The sequence below is a fragment of the Babylonia areolata genome, chromosome 32 (genome assembly GCF_041734735.1).
Source record: "Babylonia areolata isolate BAREFJ2019XMU chromosome 32, ASM4173473v1, whole genome shotgun sequence".
Taxonomy (NCBI): Eukaryota; Metazoa; Mollusca; class Gastropoda; order Neogastropoda; family Buccinidae; genus Babylonia; species Babylonia areolata.
In genome coordinates this window covers 1,054,163-1,076,213 of record NC_134907.1, presented here as the reverse complement: position 1 = coordinate 1,076,213, position 22,051 = coordinate 1,054,163, and the positions used below count along the sequence as shown (strand labels likewise).

The window sequence follows — 22,051 nt, the reverse complement described above, 5'->3', positions numbered from 1 at the left end:
AGACCGTTCCCTCTTGTTGTTGCTGCTGCTGCTGCTGCTGCTGTTGTTGCTGCTGTTGTTGATGTTTGTCACTGCTGGACAGAAAGAAAGATTTTCAGTATGGCCTGCCTGTCTACCTTTCTGCCCGACACCCGTTTTGACACGTGCGGTCAGGCCCACCTTCCCTGTCACGTGGGTTGATGCACGGCGAGAGAGAGGCTGCCAGGCACCGATCAGCGTTCTGATTGGTTGACGAGAGGTGCACGTGATGCGCTACACATCCGGGCAATGAGGATTGATGGGTTTTTTTGTTGGTGGTGGTGGTTGTTTTGGGGGACGGGGGTTGTGGGGTGTGTGTGGGGGGGTGGGGGGACGGGGGGGTCAGCGTTTTCAGTCAGGCGGAAAGGTGTGAATGGAAACAACCCAGGTGATGACAGCACGCCAGACACGGCAATAAATAGCGTGAAGGGAGCTGTTGTTCTTCATTCGCTTTTTGCTGGCCTCACTGAAGGTATGTTTTACTGGACTCCTCTCTATCTGTCTGTCTTTCTCTCCCTGTCTTGACTGTTTGTCTCTGTCTTTTTGTCTGTATGTCTCTCTGTGTGTCTCTTTCTCTGTCTGTCTGTCTGTCCCTCTGTCTGTGTCTCTCTGTCTGTCTGTCTTTCTGTCTCTGTGTGTCTGTCTCTCTCTCTCTCTCTGTCTTTTGGTCTGTCTCTTTCTCTGTGTCTGTCTCTCTCTCTTCTTGCTTTCTCTCTCCTCCATGACTGTATCGTGGAGATATGTCTTGGGACTATGCATACATGCTTATGAAGGAATACAATTATGTAATATTCATGCATGTTTATACCACTTCGTATTCTTTGCCACCGTGGACATTTTGATGAACGCATGTGTGTGTGTGTTGTTCTGATCTTTTCTTCATTTTCCCCCAGAGGGCCGGATGTAAAAAAGCACCTGGTGCTTAAATTTCGCCCCCCCCCCCCTTCCCCCTCCCCCCCCCCTCTCTCTCTCTCTCCCCTCACACACATGTGCACGGAAATCATGCACGTACACTCACGCACCACCACCACAACCAGCCTTCACCTTCTAAAACAAGCATCACCGAAAGAAGAACATGTCACTATGGTTTGACCGCCCTGTCATGTTTCCAGAAACCCGAAGATGAAGTCATTTGTGCTGTTGACGTGTGGCATGCTGATGATGACGTTGGCAATGACGTCAGCGGACTGGTTTTGGGATGACCGGAAGCGGTCAGCAGAGGTCAAACGTCAGCCTGATGAAGGTAAGACAGACAGACTGACAGACAGACAGCTGTCAGACTATGTCCAACACACCAGTGGAGGGATGGCATAGAGGTAACGCGTCCGTCTAGGAAGCGAGAGAATCTGAGTGCACTGGTTCGAATCACACCGGCAGTCGCCAGTATTTTCTCCCCCTCCACTAGATCTTGAGTGGTGGTCTGGACGCTAGTCATTTGGATGAGACGATAAACCGAGGTCCCGCGTGCAGCATGCATTTAGCGCATGTAAAAGAACCCACGGCAACAAAAGGGTCGCCCCTGGCAAAATTCTGTAGAAAAATCCACTTCGATAGGAAAACAAATAAAATCGAGGGCAGGAAAAAAAATACCCCAAAATGGGTGGCGCTGTCAGTGTAGCGACGCGCTCTCCCCGTGGAGAGCAACCCGAATTTCACACAGAGAAATCTGTTGTGACAAAAAAGAGTAATACAAATACAAATGTCACGTGCTGAACTCTTTATCTACCCATGGTGTAGACACAGGGGACAGTAGGGGCTTTTCTGTGCACTTGGTAGTGCCTTTAGACGGCTGTGTGTCAGACAGTGGAATCGTTGATAATGTTCTCTCTCTCTCTCTCTCTCTCTCCCTCTCTCTCTCTCTCTCTTAGAAATAATTAAACATTCTTTACAGATCCGTTTGCATTAACTCTTTCCATACGAACGGCGAAAGAGACGGCATTACCAGCGTTTCAACCCAATTCACCTCACCTCACCTCTCCCGTAGTCTGGGTTCAGACCGTTGGGGCACCGCTGCTGACCTGGCCACCACTCCTCTCCACTCTTCACGGTTTTCTGATTTCCTCAGGGCGTCACCGAGCGTCAAGCCTGTCCACCCCCGGATGTTGTCTTCCCATCTCTTCTTCTGCCGTCCTCTCCTTCTGCCTCCTTGTACGGTGCCTTGCAGGAACGTTTTGGCAAGACCAGATGATCGGGAGATGTGTCCATACCATCTAAGTTTGCGTTTTTTCACTATGGACAGAAGGTCTTCGTAGGGTCCAATACTTTGCTGGATTCTGTTCTTCACTTCCGTGTTAGTGATGTGGTCTCTGTAGGAGATGCCAAGTAGTCTACGAAAGCATCTCATCTCGACAGCTTGGATTCTTCTCTCGATGTCTGCAGTCAGGGTCCAAGTCTCGCAGGCGTAGAGCAATATTGATATAACCAGGGAACGCATCAGTCTGATTTTTGAGCTGAGAGCGATGTTTTTGTTGTTCCAGATGGTGTTCAGCTTGTTGAGTGCCGTTGTTGTTTGGGCAATTCTCGAGAGTACTTCTGGTTTAGATCCTTCATCTGACACGATTGCTCCCAGATATTTGAAGCTGTGGACTGTTTTAAGCTTTTCGTCGTTGACTTTGATGTCAATGCTGATGCCGTTGGTGTTGTTAGTCATCAGTTTGGTTTTCTCCGCACTGATTTGCATTCCATACGATGTGGAGGCTTTGTCTAGATGTTTGACCAGGCTTGCCAGTTCTTCTTCTTTTCCAGCCAGTCCATCAATGTCGTCGGCAAAACGTAGGTTTGTGATTGTTCTGCCGCCTATGCTGACTGTTCCTACATGCTCTTCCAGTGCGTCAGTCATTATTCTTTCTAAGAAGATGTTGAAGAGTGTTGGGGAGAGTAGGCAGCCTTGTCTCACTCCGACTGTGGTTCTGAACCAGTCCCCGATGCTATTGTTGAGGTAGACGGCGCTGGTGGCTTTGTCATAGAGGTGCTGTATCAGTCTAATCAGGTTGGCGTTGATGTTGTACAGATTCATGGTAGCCCACAAAGCTGCATGCCAGACCCTGTCAAATGCCTTCTTAAAATCAATGAAGACATGGTAGAGGTCTTGTTGGTGTTGATGGTACCTCTCACATAGCAACCTCAAGTTGAAGATTTGTTCAGTTGTGCTCCTTCCTGGTCTGAAACCTGCCTGTTCTTCAGCAATGATGTTTTCTGCTTGTGGTTTCAGTCTGTTAAGCAGGATTTTCAACATGACTTTGCTGGGATGACTAATCAGGCTGATGGTGCGGTAGTTTTGACACTGCTGGAGATTGCCCTTTTTGGGAAGGGTGATGATCAGTGATTGTGTCCACGGTGTGGGCCATTCCCCTGTTTGCCAGATCTTGTTGCAGATTTTCAGTAGCACATCTATCATAACTTCACCCCCTGCTTGGACCAGTTCTGATGGGATGTTGTCCACTCCTGCCGATTTCCCTTTTTTCAGCGATGCTATTGCTGCCTCTATTTCTTCACGGAGTATGGGGTGATTACTGTTATCAGTGGCTGGTGGGACATTCAGTATTGCTGGATCACCTGTGGTCTGTATGTTGTATAGCTCTGAGCAGTATTCTGTCCATCGCTTTAGGATGTCTTGTTCTTCTGTTAGACATTTTCCATCCTTGGTCTGGATGTTGGACATAGTTCTACCTTGCCTTGTGTTGGTAAGTTCTTTCACAACTTGGTAGGCTTTCTTGCTGTTGTTTCTTGTCAGGTTTTCCTCTATGTCCTGGCATTTTCCTTCAATCCAATTCTCCCTTGCCTTCTTCATGCTTCTCTTGATTTCGGTGTTAACTGCTTTGTACTGTTTTGCCCCTTCTTCTTCATTCTTTTTCTTTTTCAGGTCTCTACGTTTGTCACACAGCTGTAGGATGTCGTCCGTGACCCAGGGCTTCTTTTTGATGCGTTGTTTTCCAAGAGTTGTTTGGGCTGTTTCAGTCACAGCTGCGTTGAAGTCGCCATCATCAAAATATTGCAAGCGGAAGGCTCTTATACTGAAGACGTGAACGTTGACAAAGAATACCACAATTCTGACGACGGAAGCTAAAGGTTGGGTCATTCAGACACCCACTGGACATCCGAGGGGTCTGTGTAGAGGAGAAGAGAGGACTGGCCGTACTGAGTGAGTTAAGACATGATCTAGTAGCTATCCTTTCATCAAATAATGAAGACATCCTATTTTCACTCGCCAAATATACTGTAGAAGCATATAACATTCGAAGGAAAAGGTTACCGAACGATCGTTTTAACAGGACAGAAACATAATGCAGAATAAAATATAAGATCCATAACTCAATTTAGATTGGTAAATAACCAAAAAGAGGCTCGGCTGCAAAGTTGGATGGTCATATGTTCGAATTAATTAGTTAGTATTATGCATGAGTAATATGGAATATGTTGTATTAATGTCGTGGGTGTGAATGTATAAGCGTTTATGCGTTTATGAATATGTACTTATTTGCTTGTTATTTCCCCTTATTTTTGGTTTTGCTTTTTCTTTTCGTCGTTTGCTAAAATAAACTGAATAATCCCCTTTGGCACTAGAGCTGTAAAACGCTATTCGCCAATAAAAAAAAAATTGTCATTGTCATTCTGTGTGTGTGTGTGTGTGTGTGTGTGTGTGTGTGTGTGTGTGTTATCATCATGATGGTGGTGAATAAGGTCATGCAACAGCAGCAGCAGCAGTACCAGCAGTAGCTCCACCATCACAACATCCTCATCACCAGTACTCTAATTTCACTTGTGCGCTAACAGTTTTCTCCTGAACTAAAAACCAGCACGTCTGTCAGTGCACGTGCTAAATGTGGTGTCAGGACAGCTCGTGGGCTGCGGGCAGATTATGGGAAGAACGTGACGGCACAAAAAATGCTCTGAGAGAACTAGGCACAATCCGTGAACAAAATAGCACGAAGAGAAATAGTTACTGTCCGTGATAATTACACCATTTACAAACAAGAGAGGCAAGGCCTTCAAGACTCACTTGTGATAAATTAAGTCCCCTAGCATTAATTACAGAGTAATTTCCCTTTTTTACTATCTGCACCAAAACGTTTGCAAAATAAATAAAAATTCCATGCTTAGCAAAAGAAGTTCCTGTTTGAACAAAAAATGATAATAATGACTCCTCTTGTTGTTGTGTCAGAATAAGAGGTCAAAGTGCCAAGTTTAGAGAATACAAAAAATATAAATATAACAGTAAATGCAGTTTGCATATAATTAGGCTTCTTTTATTTATTTTTTTTTTTTTTTGTGCCCATCCCAGAGGTGCAATATTGTTTTAAACAAGATGACTGGAAAGAACTGAATTTTTCCTATTTTTATGCCAAATTTGGTGTCAACTGACAAAGTATTTGCAGAGAAAATGTCAATGTTAAAGTTTACCACGGACACACCAGACACACGGACACACACACACACACACACACACACACACACACACACACACACACAGACAACCGAACACCGGGTTAAAACATAGACTCACTTTGTTTACACAAGTGAGTCAAAAACAAATACGCCCCCACACCCCTACCATCTATGATTACCGTGAGAAAGCTACCATCCTTAAAGCCAACTATCTACGACACAGGAAGATAACAATTTACCATGAAGATAACTATTTACTATCCATGAAGATAACTATTTACTATCCATGAAGATAACTATTTACTATCCATGAGGATAACTACCATCCGTGAAGATAATCATTTACCATCCATGAAAATAACTGTTATCCATGAAGAGAATACTTACTGTCCGTGGATATAATGATTTACCATGGTAACTGTTTACTAACTGTGAAAGTAATTATTTACCTTAAAAAAGATTTACTATGATAACTATTCACCATCTATTCCCACAGAATTAACTATATAACACGAAGAGAACTATTTACCATGGGTAGAACTATTTACCATGAACAACTATTTACCATGGGTAGAACTACTTACCTTGAAGAGAACTATTTACCATGGGTAGAACTATTTACCATAAAGGGAACTATTTACCAAGGGTAGAACTATTTACCTTGAAGAGAACTATTTACCATGAGTAAAACTATCTACTTTGAAGAGAACTATTTTCCATGAGTAGAACTATTTACCATGGGTAGAACTGAGAATAACTATTTACCATGGGTATAACTATTTATTCTATGGGTGTAACTATCCACCATTAAGAGAACTATTTACCATGGGTGTAACTATTCACCATGGGTGTAACTATTCACCATTGGTAGAACTATTGACCATGGGCGTAACTATTGATTGTGGGTGTAACTATATACCATGGGTGTAACTATTCACCATTGGTAGAACTATTTACCATGGGTGTAACTATTGATTGTGGGTGTAACTATATACCATGGGTGTAACTATTCACCATGGGTGTATATACCATGGGTAGAACTATATACCATGGGTGTAACTAAATACCATGGGTGCACTGTGATTGGCTGTGCAGAGAAACGTCAAGAGAAGCGATGGAATTTTATTCCTCATCACCAGTATCACTGGGGCTACGATGACGACTGGGACGACAGGTTCGACTTTGACTGAGAGCTGAAGAGAGGGGGTGTCGGCACACAGCCCTGTCCACCCCTACCCCTCGCCACCCTGCTTCCTTCAGCCTTCAGCCCTCTGATCCACCCTGATGACTGTCCGTTAACAACTATACTCTGATCCACCCTGATGACTGTCCGTTAACAACTATACTCTGATCCACCCTGATGACTGTCCGTTAACAACTATACTCTGATCAACCCTGATGACTGTCCATGAACAACTATACTCTGATCCACCCTGATGACTGTCCGTTAACAACTATACTCTGATCCACCCTGATGACTGTCCATGAACAACTATACTCTGATCTATCCTGATGACTGTCCGTTAACAACTATACTCTGATCTACCCTGATGACTGTCCGTTAACAACTATACTCTGATCTACCCTAATGACTGTCCAAGAACAACTATACTCTGATCCACCCTGATGACTGTCCATGAACATCTATACTCTGATCTATCCTGATGACTGTCCATGAACAACTATACTCTGATCCACCCTGATGACTGTCCGTTAACAACTATACTCTGATCTACCCTGATGACTGTCCATGAACAACTATACTCTGATCTATCCTGATGACTGTCCATGAACAACTATACTCTGATCCACCCTGATGACTGTCCATGAACATCTATACTCTGATCTATCCTGATGACTGTCCATGAACATCTATACTCTGATCTATCCTGATGACTGTCCATGAACAACTATACTCTGATCTACCCTGATGACTGTCCGTTAACAACTATACTCTGATCTACCCTAATGACTGTCCATGAACAACTATACTCTGATCCACCCTGATGACTGTCCGTTAACAACTATACTCTGATCTACCCTAATGACTGTCCATGAACAACTATACTCTTTGAAGAAAACTTGTTTCTGCCATTAAAGCAATCTGCCTGTGTCTGTGTCTCACTGTGAGTTAATCTCTCTCTCTCTCTCTCTCTCTCTCTCTCTCTCTCTCTCTCTCTCTCTCCTCTCTCATTAACCTCTGTCTGTCTGTCTGACTGTCTGACTGTCTGTCTGACTGTCTGTCTGTCTATCCACGTCTCTCTCTCCTTGATTCTGTTGGTTCTCCATTTCCTCTCCTTGCTCTTCTTCCACTGTCCCTTCCTCCTGTTCTCCTACCTCTTCCCCTGTCCCTCCTGTTCTCCTACCTCTTCTCCTGTCCCTTCCTCCTGTTCTCCTACCTCTTCCCCTGTCCCTCCTGTTCTCCTACCTCTTCCCCTGTCCCTCCTGTTCTCCTACCTCTTCTCCTGTTCTCCTACCTCTTCCCCTGTCCCTTCCTCCTGTTCTCCTACCTCTTCCCCTGTCCCTTCCTCCTGTTCTCCTACCTCTTCTCCTGTTCTCCTACCTCTTCTCCTGTCCCTTCCTCCTGTTCTCCTACCTCTTCCCCTGTCCCTTCCTCCTGTTCTCCCCTCCTCTTCTCCTGTCCCTTCCTCCTGTTCTCCTACCTCTTCCCCTGTCCCTTCCTCCTGTTCTCCTACCTCTTCCCCTGTCCCTCCTGTTCTCCTACCTCTTTGCCTGTCAGGATTGTTGCTGGCCATGTTCTCTGTCTCTTTAATCAACCACGTCACTCCCGGAACTAGCTGACATTTTTGCCGAAAAATTAACAACCACACAACAACTGACAACAAAATCACAAAGAATTCAAATAAGTCTCAACAGTTCAAAAGTATAACATCACTGGTTTTACTGGAGGAAAATGAATGGAAAATCTCTTCAAATGTACGCGTATATCACTGGTTTTATTGAAGGGAAATTAATGGAAAATCTAATTATTCTGTGTTCAGTGTCGCCCGGATGAGATAACACATACTGATGGTAAGATAACCAAGATTTTTTAGTTAACCAAGTCACAAAATATGTTTTAAATCACTTTGACTGATCAACTACAACAATACTTTCGTGTTCTACCACATTTCTGTTCTGGGTATTGTCAGCGTCGCGCGGAAAAAACGAGCAAAATTCTGCTCACCTCTTATGCTCTCAACGTCCAGGCAGCCATCTTGACAGGTTTGACAATGTTTTGCTTCACAAAACGCAAAAAAGGACGCTTCAATATGGATCACGAACTTGCTAAGAAAATTTATTCAAAACACGCCCGCAACACAGTCGCCATTTGCAAACGAAGTCTCGGTAATCACGTGACTTGTTGATGACGCAATGACCCGATGACCCTCACAGAGGAGTGGAGGACTTCACAGAAAGGGGAAGGACGTTTACGGTCCTTCATTTCTTCTTTCCTTTTTCTCTCCCCCCCCCCCCCCCCACACACACACCCCGCCCCTGCCCCCCCCCCCCCCCCCCCCCCCTTTCTTTTTCTTTTCTTTTTTTTTTCTTTTTTCTTTCCTTCAGAAATGATTTTCTGTCTTTGAAGCCATGATAAAATTCTCAATGACAGGGCATGTGTGTGTCTGTGTGTGTGTGTTGAGTGTGTGTGTATGTGTGTGTGATGTGTGCGCGCGCGTGTGTGTGTTGAGTGTGTGTGTGTGTGTGTGTTGTGTGCGCGAGGATGTGTGTGTATGTATGTGTGTGTGTGTGTGTGTGTGTGTGTGTGTGTGTGTGTGTGTTGTGTGCGCGAGTGTGTGTGTGTGTGTGTGTTGTGTGTGTGCGCGAGTGTGTGTGTGTGTGTGTGTGTGTGTGTGTGTGCGCGAGTGTGTGTGTGTGTGTGTGTGTGTTGTGTGCGCGAGTGTGTGTGTGTATTGTGTGCGCGAGTGTGTGTGTGTGTGTGTTGTGTGCGCGAGTGTGTGTGTGTGCGCGAGTGTGTGTGTGTGTGTGTGTGTGTGTGTGTGCCGACAAACCCACACACATAAACACACACACACACGCGCATGCACACACACACACACACACACGCACACGCACACACAATTACACACTCACACACGCGTGCGCGCGCGCACACACACACACACACACACACACAATTACACACACACGCGCGCGCGTACACACACACACACATACACACAATTACACACACACAGACACACACACACACACACACACAATTACACACTCACACACGCGTGCGCACACACACACACATACACACACACACATATATATATAACACATAAACACACAGACATATACACACGCAGGCGTGCGCTCGCGCTCCCGCGCGCGCGCGCGCACACACACACACACACACACACACACAGAGCTCTGGCCATATCAGTTTAATTCTCCCCAGTCTCAGTCAAAGGAATGTCCCAGAATATTGCCTGTTGAAAATACATGGAATAAAGAAGATACAGACGTATGTCTGGACAGTACTTGTCAGAACCTGTCACTAAGAACGTTATATGTAGAGGACGCACGCACGCACGCACGCACACACACACACACACACACACACACACACACGAGCGTGGACAATGATTTGAAGTGAATAGGAAGAACGAAATAGGTATGTGTGTATTTCTTTCTTTCCTTAGCTTAACGTCTTTTCACTGGTAAGTGATATTTGACGAGGGGGGTGGGGGGCTTAGTACATGTGTGTGCGCGCATATGGGTTGGGGGGTGGGTGGAGCGATGGGGAGAGGTGTTGGGATGACCGATACACGAACAGAGACATCAAAAGTGCAGGAGTTAACTAGAAGAACTACGAAGGATTGAATTGAGAGTCAAGTATAACTATTCCAAACATTCCTGTAACAGGATTAAGCATAATGATTAAAATATAATCAATCAAAGGTAGATACCAACTGGACTTTGATTCAAATATTACGTGATTTGTCGGAGTAATATATAAATATTCAAAATATGCAATGTCTGGCAGTCACTGACTATTCCCTGTTCACATGTAATGTCAGACATTCTCACTGTCATCATACCATACAGTTCATTCTAGGTAAGATGCTTGTCACGTTACAAAAATATCGTCATATTTCATAAGTTTCTTTTTTAAACAACACAGAAAACAATACATGCATACTTTCAAATGCAACTGTTCCAAACCAGTCGACTCACTTGCATACACATCGTGTTTATATTATAAGTTTGATGTATAATGGTTTGGGCAAGTCGTTTTCACTTTATTCTTGTGACAACATGGTTGACTTGTGACCTGCAAGACAGGAAGCAGTTCAACACCTCGCGTTTCCATGACTTCAACCTCCGGTGTCCTTGACAACTGCCTTGAACTTCACAGCCGATGACTCAAAGGGTCAAGGTCATCGAGGTTGAAGTCATCCGTGCCAAAGGACAGTCCTCTGCTGAATCCCGCCTGATACACACACACACACACACACACACACACAGAGGAATACATTGTACGTCCATTAGAAATGAATCAACAAGCAAAGAAACAACCTGCTGAATCAAATCAACGCAACACACTACAGCACAACACAGCACAATACATGACAACACACTATAAGATAACATACTGTAACACAACACATTGTACTACAACACAGCACACACACTACAACACAGCACACTATAAACTCACACTACAGCACAGCGCACTCCAACACAGCACACTCCAAACTCACATGGATGTCCATCAGCTCCACAGCACACCACAACACAACACACCACACCACAACAAAGCACACTACAACACTGCACAATACACCACAACACAGCACACTACAACACAGCACACTACAACACAGCACACTATAACACAACACAGCACACTACAACACAGCACACTCCAAACTCACATGGATGTCCATCAGCTCCACAGCACACCACAACACAACACACCACAACACAGCACACCACACCACAGCACACCACAACACAGCACACCACACCACAACAAAGCACACTACAACACTGCACAATACACCACAACACACTATAAGATCAACACATTGTACTACAACACAGCACACTACAACACAGCACACACACTACAACACAGCACACTACAACACAGCACACTACAACACAGCACACACACTACAACACAACACACTACAACACAGCACACTACAACACAGCACACTATAAACTCACACTACAACAGAACACACTACAACACAGCACACACACTACAACACAGCACACACACTACAACACAACACACTACAACACAGCACACACACTACAACACAACACACTACAACACAGCACACTACAACAGAACACACTACAACACAACACACCACACTACAACACAACACAGCACACTACAACACAGCACACACACTACAACACAACACACTACAACACAGCACACACACTACAACACAGCACACTACAACACACCACACTACAACACAACACAACACACTACAACACAGCACACACACTACAACACAGCACACTACAACACAACACACTACAACACAACACAACACACTACAACACAACACACCACACTATAACACAGCACACTACAACACAACACAGCACACTACAACATAACACAGCACACTACAACACAACACAGCACACTACAACACAGCACACTACAACACAACACACTACAACACAACACAACACACTACAACACAGCACAGCACACTACAACACAGCACACTACAACACAGAACACTACAAAACACGGCACACTACAACACAACACAGCACACTACAACACACCACACTACAACACAACACAGCACACTACAACACAACACACTACAACACAACACAGCACACTACAACACACCACACTACAACACAACACAGCACACTACAACACAACACAGCACACTACAACACAACACAGCACACTATAACACACCACACTACAACACAACACAGCACACTACAACACAACACAGCACACTACAAAACACGGCACACTACAACACAACACACTACAACACAACACAGCACACTACAACACAACACAGCACACTACAACACAACACAGCACACTATAACACAACACAACACAGCACACTACAACACAACACAGCACACTACAACACAACACAGCACACTATAACACAGCACACTACAACACAACACAGCACACTACAACACAGCACACTACAACACAACACAGCACACTACAACACAACACACTACAACACAACACAGCACACTACAACACAGCACACTACAACACAACACAGCACACTACAACACACCACACTACAACACAACACAACACAGCACACTACAACACAACACAGCACACTACAACACAACACAGCAAACTATAACACAGCACACTACAACACAACACAGCACACTACAACACAGCACACTACAACACAACACAGCACACTAGAACACAGCACACTACAACACAACACAGCACACTTTTACACACCACACTACAACACAACACAGCACACTATAACACAACACAGCACACTACAACACAGCACACTACAACACAACACAGCACACTACAACACAGCACACTACAACACAACACAGCACACTATAACACAACACAGCACACTACAACACAACACAGCACACTACAACACAACACAGCACACTATAACACAGTACACTACAACACAACACAGCACACTACAACACAACACAGCACACTATAACACAGTACACTACAACACAACACAGCACACTACAACACAACACAGCACACTACAACACACCACACTACAACACAACACAGCACACTACAACACAACACAGCACACTATAACACAACACAGCACACTATAACACAGCACACTACAACACAACACAGCACACTATAACACAGCACACTACAACACAACACAGCACACTACAACACAGCACACTACAACACAGCACACTATAACACAGCACACTACAGCACAGCACACTATAACACACCACACTACAACACAACACAGCACACTATAACACAACACAGCACACTATAACACAGCACACTATAACACAACACAGCACACTACAACACAACACAGCACACTATAACACAGCATACTATAACACAACACAGCACACTACAACACAACACAGCACACTATAACACAACACAGCACACTATAACACAGCATACTATAACACAGCACAGCACACTACAACACAACACAGCACACTATAACACAACACAGCACACTATAACACACCACACTACAACACAACACAGCACACTATAACACAGCACACTACAACACAGCACACTATAACACAGCACACTACAGCACAGCACACTATAACACACCACACTACAACACAACACAGCACACTATAACACAACACAGCACACTATAACACAGCACACTATAACACAACACAGCACACTACAACACAACACAGCACACTATAACACAGCATACTATAACACAACACAGCACACTACAACACAACACAGCACACTATAACACAGCATACTATAACACAACACAGCACACTACAACACAACACAGCACACTATAACACAGCATACTATAACACAACACAGCACACTACAACACAACACAGCACACTACAACACAACACAGCACACTACAACACAGCACACTACAACACAACACAGCACACTACAACACAACACAGCACACTATAACACAGCATACTATAACACAACACAGCACACTACAACACAACACAGCACACTATAACACACCACACTACAAAACACGGCACACTACAACACAACACAGCACACTACAACACAACACAGCACACTATAACACAACACAGCACACTATAACACAGCACACTACAACACAACACAGCACACTATAACACAGCACACTACAAAACACGGCACACTACAACACAACACAGCACACTATAACACGGCACACTACAACACAACACAGCACACTATAACACAGCACACTACAACACAACACAGCACACTACAACACAACACAGCACACTATAACACACCACACTACAAAACACGGCACACTACAACACAACACAGCACACTACAACACAACACAGCACACTATAACACAACACAGCACACTATAACACAGCACACTACAACACAACACAGCACACTACAACACAACACACCACACTACAAAACACGGCACACTACAACACAACACAGCACACTATAACACAGCACAGCACACTACAACACACCACAGCACACTATAACACAGTACACTACAACACAACACAGCACACTATAACACAACACAGCACACTATAACACACCACACTACAAAACACGGCACACTACAACACAACACAGCACACTATAACACAGCACACTATAACACAGTACACTACAACACAACACAGCACACTATAACACACCACACTACAAAACACGGCACACTACAACACAACACAGCACACTATAACACAACACAGCACACTATAACACAGTACACTACAACACAACACGGCACACTATAACACAACACAGCACACTATAACACACCACACTACAAAACACACCACACTACAACACAACACAGCACACTATAACACACCACACTACAAAACACGGCACACTATAACACAACACAGCACACTATAACACAGCACACTATAACACAACACAGCACACTACAACACAACACAGCACACTACAACACAGCACACTATAACACAACACAGCACACTACAACACAACACAGCACACTACAACACAGCACACTATAACACAACACAGCACACTATAACACAGCACAGCACACTACAACACAACACAGCACACTACAACACAACACACTACAACACAGCACACTACAACACAACACACCACACTACAACACACCACACTACAAAACACGGCACACTACAACACAACACAGCACACTACAACACAACACAGCACACTATAACACAGCACACTACAACACAGCACACTACAACACAACACAGCACACTACAACACAGCACACTACAACACAACACAGCACACTACAACACACCACACTACAACACAACACAGCACACTACAACACACCACAGCACACTACAACACAGCACACTACAACACAACACAGCACACTACAACACACCACACTACAACACAACACAGCACACTACAACACAGCACACTACAACACAACACAGCACACTACAACACAACACAGCACACTACAACACAACACAGCACACTACAACACAACACAGCACACTACAACACAACACAGCACACTACAACACAACACAGCACACTACAACACAGCACACTACAACACAACACAGCACACTACAACACAGCACACTACAACACAACACAGCACACTACAACACAACACACTACAACACAACACAGCACACTACAACACAACACAGCACACTACAACACAACACAACACACTACAACACAACACAGCACACTACAACACAACACAGCACACTACAACACAGCACACTACAGCACACCACACTACAACACAACACAGCACACTTTTACACACCACACTACAACACAACACAGCACACTACAACACAACACAGCACACTACAGCACAGCATACTACAACACAACACAGCACACTACAACACAGCACACTACAACACAACACAGCACACTACAACACAGCACACTACAACACAACACAGCACACTACAACACAACACAGCACACTACAACACACCACACCACACTACAACACAACACAGCACACTACAACACAACACAGCACACTACAACACAACACAGCACACTACAACACAACACAGCACACTACAACACAGCACACTATAACACAACACAGCACACTATAACACAACACAGCACACTACAGCACAGCACACTCCAAACTCACATGGATGTCCATCAGCTCCAGATGAGAAGAGGCAGCGAAGGCAGCAGAGCCGTTGCTGGACAGCTGGGGTGTGGGGGTGGGGGTGGGCGCGGGGACGGAGGAGGGGGCGGGGTTGAAGGCTCCCATGCCGAAGGGATCTGGGGATGACGTCACGGGCCACCCGGTCGGGCTGCTGAAGGGATTGGCTCCCAGGTCCCCTGAGGCTGCGTGAGGTGACAGGAGGCAGTCACGGCGTCACTCACAGCGTCATCGTCGTCATCGTCATTGTCGTCATCGTCGATGTTGTTGTCGTTGTCGTCATCATCATCGTCATCATTATCGTCATCATCATCATCATCGTCATCATCATCCTCATCGTCATCATCGACATTGTCGGTGCTGTTGTCATTGTCGTTATCATCGTCATCGTCATCATCATCGTCATCATCATCATCATCATCGTCATTGTCGGTGTTGTTGTCGATGCCGTCATCATCGTCGGAGTTGCTGTCGTCGTCATCATCGTCATCGTCATCATCATCATCATCGTCATTGTCGGTGTTGTTGTCGTTGTCGTCATCATCGTCATCATCGGAGTTGCTGTCGTCGTCATCATCGTCATGATCATTATCATTGTCGTTGTCATTATCATCAACATAGTGATCACCACCACCATCATCATCGTCGTCGTCATTATCATTGCTATACTGATCAATCATGTGTGTGTGTGTGTGTGTGTGTGTGTGTGTGTGTGTGTGTGTGTGTGTGTGTGTGTGTGTGCTAGAGAGAGAAAGACAGGCATACAGAGAGAAAGAGGAAGAGAGAGAACAGTGAACAGTGAAATGTTGAATTCATCAGCTGTAAAGCTCTAGTGATAGAGGAGGTACTAATCAGAACAAAATGGTGCAAAACAGAAAGGGAAAAAACTGAATTGAAACAACATAAAGTAATAAGAGATTTGCGACACTTTGGCACTTTGTCATTAGCTTGAAGTACATGTGACAGGGGGGGTAATGTGCCTTTTTTTCAGTCGTTCGTCTCCAAGGTTTGGACAGTACACAGAAAACAAAGTACACATAAATCATATAATATATATTTATGCATGTAACATCGACACAATTCATATCAATACAAACACATGCTAAAGAACATATAAATCATGAAATAAATATTTATTCCTGAACATCAAAACCCATCATATCAATACGAACACATCAAATAATTACAATGTCGATACTGACCATCCAAATGTAGCCCTTCCTTTTTATCTATGCTTTTATTCCTCATAGAAACAATTGTAATTTTTAATTGATTAATGAGTATTTGGACCGATGATGGGCGTATTCTATACATTTATTGCCTCAGATACATATTTGGCAAGGGAAAGAATCACATCGTCATTTTCTGTCATCAGTATGGCGAACAAATCTTTTCTCTACACTGGAGCTGTATTGAAAAGGGTACAGTTTTTTTTTTCGCAGTTCATCGGATCTTTGGCAGTTAAACATAAAATGGTTTTCATCTTCTGGGCTTTCGCCACACACTGGGCAAGATGATGTTGCTACGTCTGAATCGAACCATCTTTAATAAAAACATGACGTCAGAAACATGACCTACACTTTGACGCAAAACTGAGGCCTGTTATATGAACAAGACTGTGCTATTAATGGTGGCGTCATTAAAACGTGACGTCAGAATCATGACAACACTTTGATGCAAAGCTGAGGCCTGTTATACAAACAAGATTGGGCTATCAATGGTGGTGCCTGGTGACGTCAATAGAACGTGACGTCAAAAACATGACAACACTTTGACGCAAAACTGAGGCCTGTTATACGAACAAGATTGGGCTATTGATGATGGTGCCTAGTGACGTCAATAAAGCATGACGTCAGAAGGACGGTACTGACCTGTGGTGTGTGTGGAGGGGGGCGGGGCGGAGGCAGAGGTGTGCACGGGGGAGGACACACCGCCCCCTACCTGCCGGTGATGACGGGTCACAGGGGGAGGGGGGCTCACTGCAACCACCACCACCATCATCGTCATCGTCATCATCATCAGTGTCATCGTCATCATCATCATAGTAATTGCCACCATCATCATCGTCAGCGTTGTCACCACCACCACCACCATCATCAACATCATCATCATCACTGTCATCATCATCACCATCATCACCACCACCATTATCATCACCATCGCCATCACAATCATAACCATCACCACCATCATCATCACCACCAACATCATCATCCTTATTATCATCATCATCATCACCACCATCACAATCACCACCATCACCATCATCATTATCACCATCACCATCACCATCATCTCCATAATCACCATCACCACAGACATACAGACGGACGGACAGGAGCACAGACAGACAGGGGCACAGACAGACAGACAGGGGCACTGACAGACAGACAGACAGACAGACAGACAGGGGCACTGACAGACAGACAGGGGCACTGACAGACAGACAGACAGACAGACAGGGGCACTGACAGACAGACAGACAGACAGACAGGGGCACTGACAGACAGACAGACAGACAGACAGGAGCACTGACAGACAGACAGACAGACAGGGGCACTGACAGACAGACAGACAGACAGACAGGGGCACTGACAGACAGACAGACAGACAGACAGGGGCACTGACAGACAGACAGACAGACAGACAGGGGCACTGACAGACAGACAGACAGACAGACAGACAGACAGGGGCACTGACAGACAGACAGACAGACAGACAGGGGCACTGACAGACAGACAGGGGCACTGACAGACAGACAGACAGACAGACAGGGGCACTGACAGACAGACAGACAGACAGACAGGGGCACTGACAGACAGGGGCACTGACAGACAGACAGGGGCACTGATAGACAGACAGACAGACAGGGGCACTGACAGACAGACAGACAGAGAGACAGGGGCACTGACAGACAGACAGACAGACAGGGGCACTGACAGACAGACAGACAGGAGCACAGACAGACAGACAGACAGACAGGGGCACTGACAGACAGACAGACAGACAGACAGGGGCACTGACAGACAGACAGACAGACAGGGGCACTGACAGACAGACAGACAGACAGACAGACAGACAGACAGACAGGGGCACTGACAGACAGACAGACAGACAGACAGACAGACAGACAGACAGGGGCACTGACAGACAGACAGACAGACAGACAGACAGACAGACAGACAGGGGCACTGACAGACAGACAGACAGACAGACAGGAGCACAGACAGACAGACAGACAGACAGACAGACAGGGGCACTGACAGACAGACAGACAGACAGGGGCACAGACAGACAGACAGACAGACAGACAGACAGGGACACTGACAGACAGACAGACAGACAGACAGACAGGGGCACTGACAGACAGACAGACAGACAGACAGGGGCACTGACAGACAGACAGACAGACAGACAGACAGGGGCACTGACAGACAGACAGACAGACAGACAGACAGGGGCACTGACAGACAGACAGACAGACAGACAGACAGGGGCACTGACAGACAGACAGACAGACAGACAGGGGCACTGACAGACAGACAGACAGACAGACAGACAGGGGCACTGACAGACAGACAGACAGACAGACAGACAGGGGCACTGACAGACAGACAGACAGACAGACAGGGGCACTGACAGACAGACAGGGGCACTGACAGACAGACAGGGGCACTGACAGACAGACAGACAGGGGCACAGACAGACAGACAGACAGACAGACAGGGGCACAGACAGACAGACAGACAGACAGACAGACAGGGGCACTGACAGACAGACAGACAGACAGACAGGGGCACTGACAGACAGACAGACAGGGGCACTGACAGACAGACAGGGGCACTGACAGACAGACAGACAGACAGGGGCACTGACAGACAGACAGACAGACAGGGGCACTGACAGACAGACAGACAGACAGACAGGGGCACTGACAGACAGACAGACAGACAGACAGGGGCACTGACAGACAGACAGACAGACAGGGGCACTGACAGACAGACAGACAGGGGCACTGACAGACAGACAGACAGACAGACAGACAGACAGGGGCACTGACAGACAGACAGACAGACAGGGGCACTGACAGACAGACAGACAGACAGACAGACAGGGGCACTGACAGACAGACAGACAGACAGACAGGGGCACTGACAGACAGACAGACAGGGGCACTGACAGACAGACAGACAGACAGGGGCACTGACAGACAGACAGACAGGGGCACTGACAGACAGACAGACAGACAGACAGACAGACAGGGGCACTGACAGACAGACAGACAGGGGCACTGACAGACAGACAGACAGACAGACAGGGGCACTGACAGACAGGGGCACAGACAGACAGGGGCACTGACAGACAGACAGACAGACAGACAGGGGCACTGACAGACAGACAGACAGACAGACAGACAGGGGCACTGACAGACAGACAGACAGACAGGGGCACTGACAGACAGACAGACAGACAGACAGACAGACAGGGGCACAGACAGACAGGGGCACAGACAGACAGGGGCACTGACAGACAGGGGCACTGACAGACAGACAGACAGACAGACAGGGGCACTGACAGACAGACAGACAGACAGGAGCACAGACAGACAGACAGACAGACAGACAGACAGGGGCACTGACAGACAGACAGACAGACAGACAGACAGACAGACAGACAGACAGACAGGGGCACTGACAGACAGACAGACAGACAGACAGGGGCACTGACAGACAGACAGACAGACAGACAGGAGCACAGACAGACAGACAGACAGACAGACAGGGGCACTGACAGACAGACAGACAGGGGCACTGACAGACAGACAGGGGCACTGACAGACAGACAGACAGACAGACAGACAGACAGGGGCACTGACAGACAGACAGACAGACAGACAGACAGACAGACAGGGGCACTGACAGACAGACAGACAGACAGACAGACAGACAGACAGACAGGGGCACTGACAGACAGACAGACAGACAGACAGACAGACAGGGGCACTGACAGACAGACAGACAGGGGCACTGACAGACAGACAGACAGGGGCACTGACAGACAGACAGACAGACAGACAGACAGGGGCACTGACAGACAGACAGACAGGGGCACTGACAGACAGACAGACAGACAGACAGACAAACACGGGCACTGACAGACGGGGGTAGTGGAGGGGGTGTGGGCAGCAGAGGGAGAGGTGTCTCCATCGCTGTGAGCAGGGCTGCTGCCCTTGTCCAGGAGCAGGTTCTCCAGTCTGCGGCCCACCTGGGACTGATGGGTCCGGGGGTCGTCCGCTGTCTCCTGCACACACACACACACACACACACACACACACACACACACACACACACACACACACACACACACACACACACACACACACACACACACACACACACACACACACACACACACACACACACACACACACACACACACACACACACATACATGTTTTTCATCATCTACCAAGCTGGCTCAATATGCTGATGATATTGCTATATGGATTCAGTCATCCTTGAGGAAAAGGACAAGCCTACATTACATCAGTTATGTACCGAAACATTTTCAGGGTGAACTCGATAGACTGAGTAGCTATATGCAATCTAATGGTTTTGAGTTTTCTGTAGAAAAAACACATTTGATCCTCTTTAATAATGGTTATAATCCCAGCAAACTACCACGATTTTTTTTTTTACGACGTGAAATATTTTTCAAGCCGGAAATAAAATTTCTTGGGATCCTATTTACTTCAGAACTAAACTGGAAGAAAGACATTGATTCAATGGTGACTA

At 46.1% G+C, this 22,051-nt stretch overlaps 1 protein-coding gene and 2 long non-coding RNA genes across 7 annotated transcripts in view; 1 reads left to right on the top strand and 2 right to left on the bottom strand.

The window, feature by feature from the left end:
- The first annotated feature begins 376 nt into the window (after positions 1–376).
- LOC143276703 (uncharacterized) lies at positions 377–7,516 on the top strand. The gene is made up of 3 exons (XR_013053603.1): positions 377–490; positions 1,131–1,261; positions 6,499–7,516. It is a non-coding gene; the product is annotated as an uncharacterized LOC143276703 (long non-coding RNA).
- On the bottom strand, positions 6,664–8,888 carry LOC143276704 (uncharacterized). Of its 3 annotated transcripts, none has more exons than XR_013053604.1 (2): positions 7,914–8,888; positions 6,664–7,860 (listed from the first exon to the last, which is right to left on the bottom strand). It is a non-coding gene; the product is annotated as an uncharacterized LOC143276704 (long non-coding RNA). The 3 variants fall into 3 exon arrangements; XR_013053605.1 differs by having other exon boundaries at positions 6,664–7,831; XR_013053606.1 differs by having other exon boundaries at positions 7,967–8,888.
- Positions 8,889–9,782: 894 nt separating this feature from the next.
- Positions 9,783–22,051, bottom strand: part of LOC143276609 (uncharacterized) — a 56,076-nt gene continuing 43,807 nt past the window's right edge. For all 3 annotated transcript variants that reach the window (XM_076581218.1, XM_076581217.1, XM_076581219.1), the window contains 4 exons: positions 21,413–21,557; positions 18,128–18,235; positions 16,239–16,441; positions 9,783–10,846 (listed from right to left, as the gene is read on the bottom strand). In XM_076581218.1, coding sequence (XP_076437333.1) covers positions 10,766–10,846; positions 16,239–16,441; positions 18,128–18,235; positions 21,413–21,557 — 537 coding nt within the window. In that variant the 3' untranslated portion in view covers positions 9,783–10,765. The remainder of the gene's footprint in view (positions 10,847–16,238; positions 16,442–18,127; positions 18,236–21,412; positions 21,558–22,051) is intronic.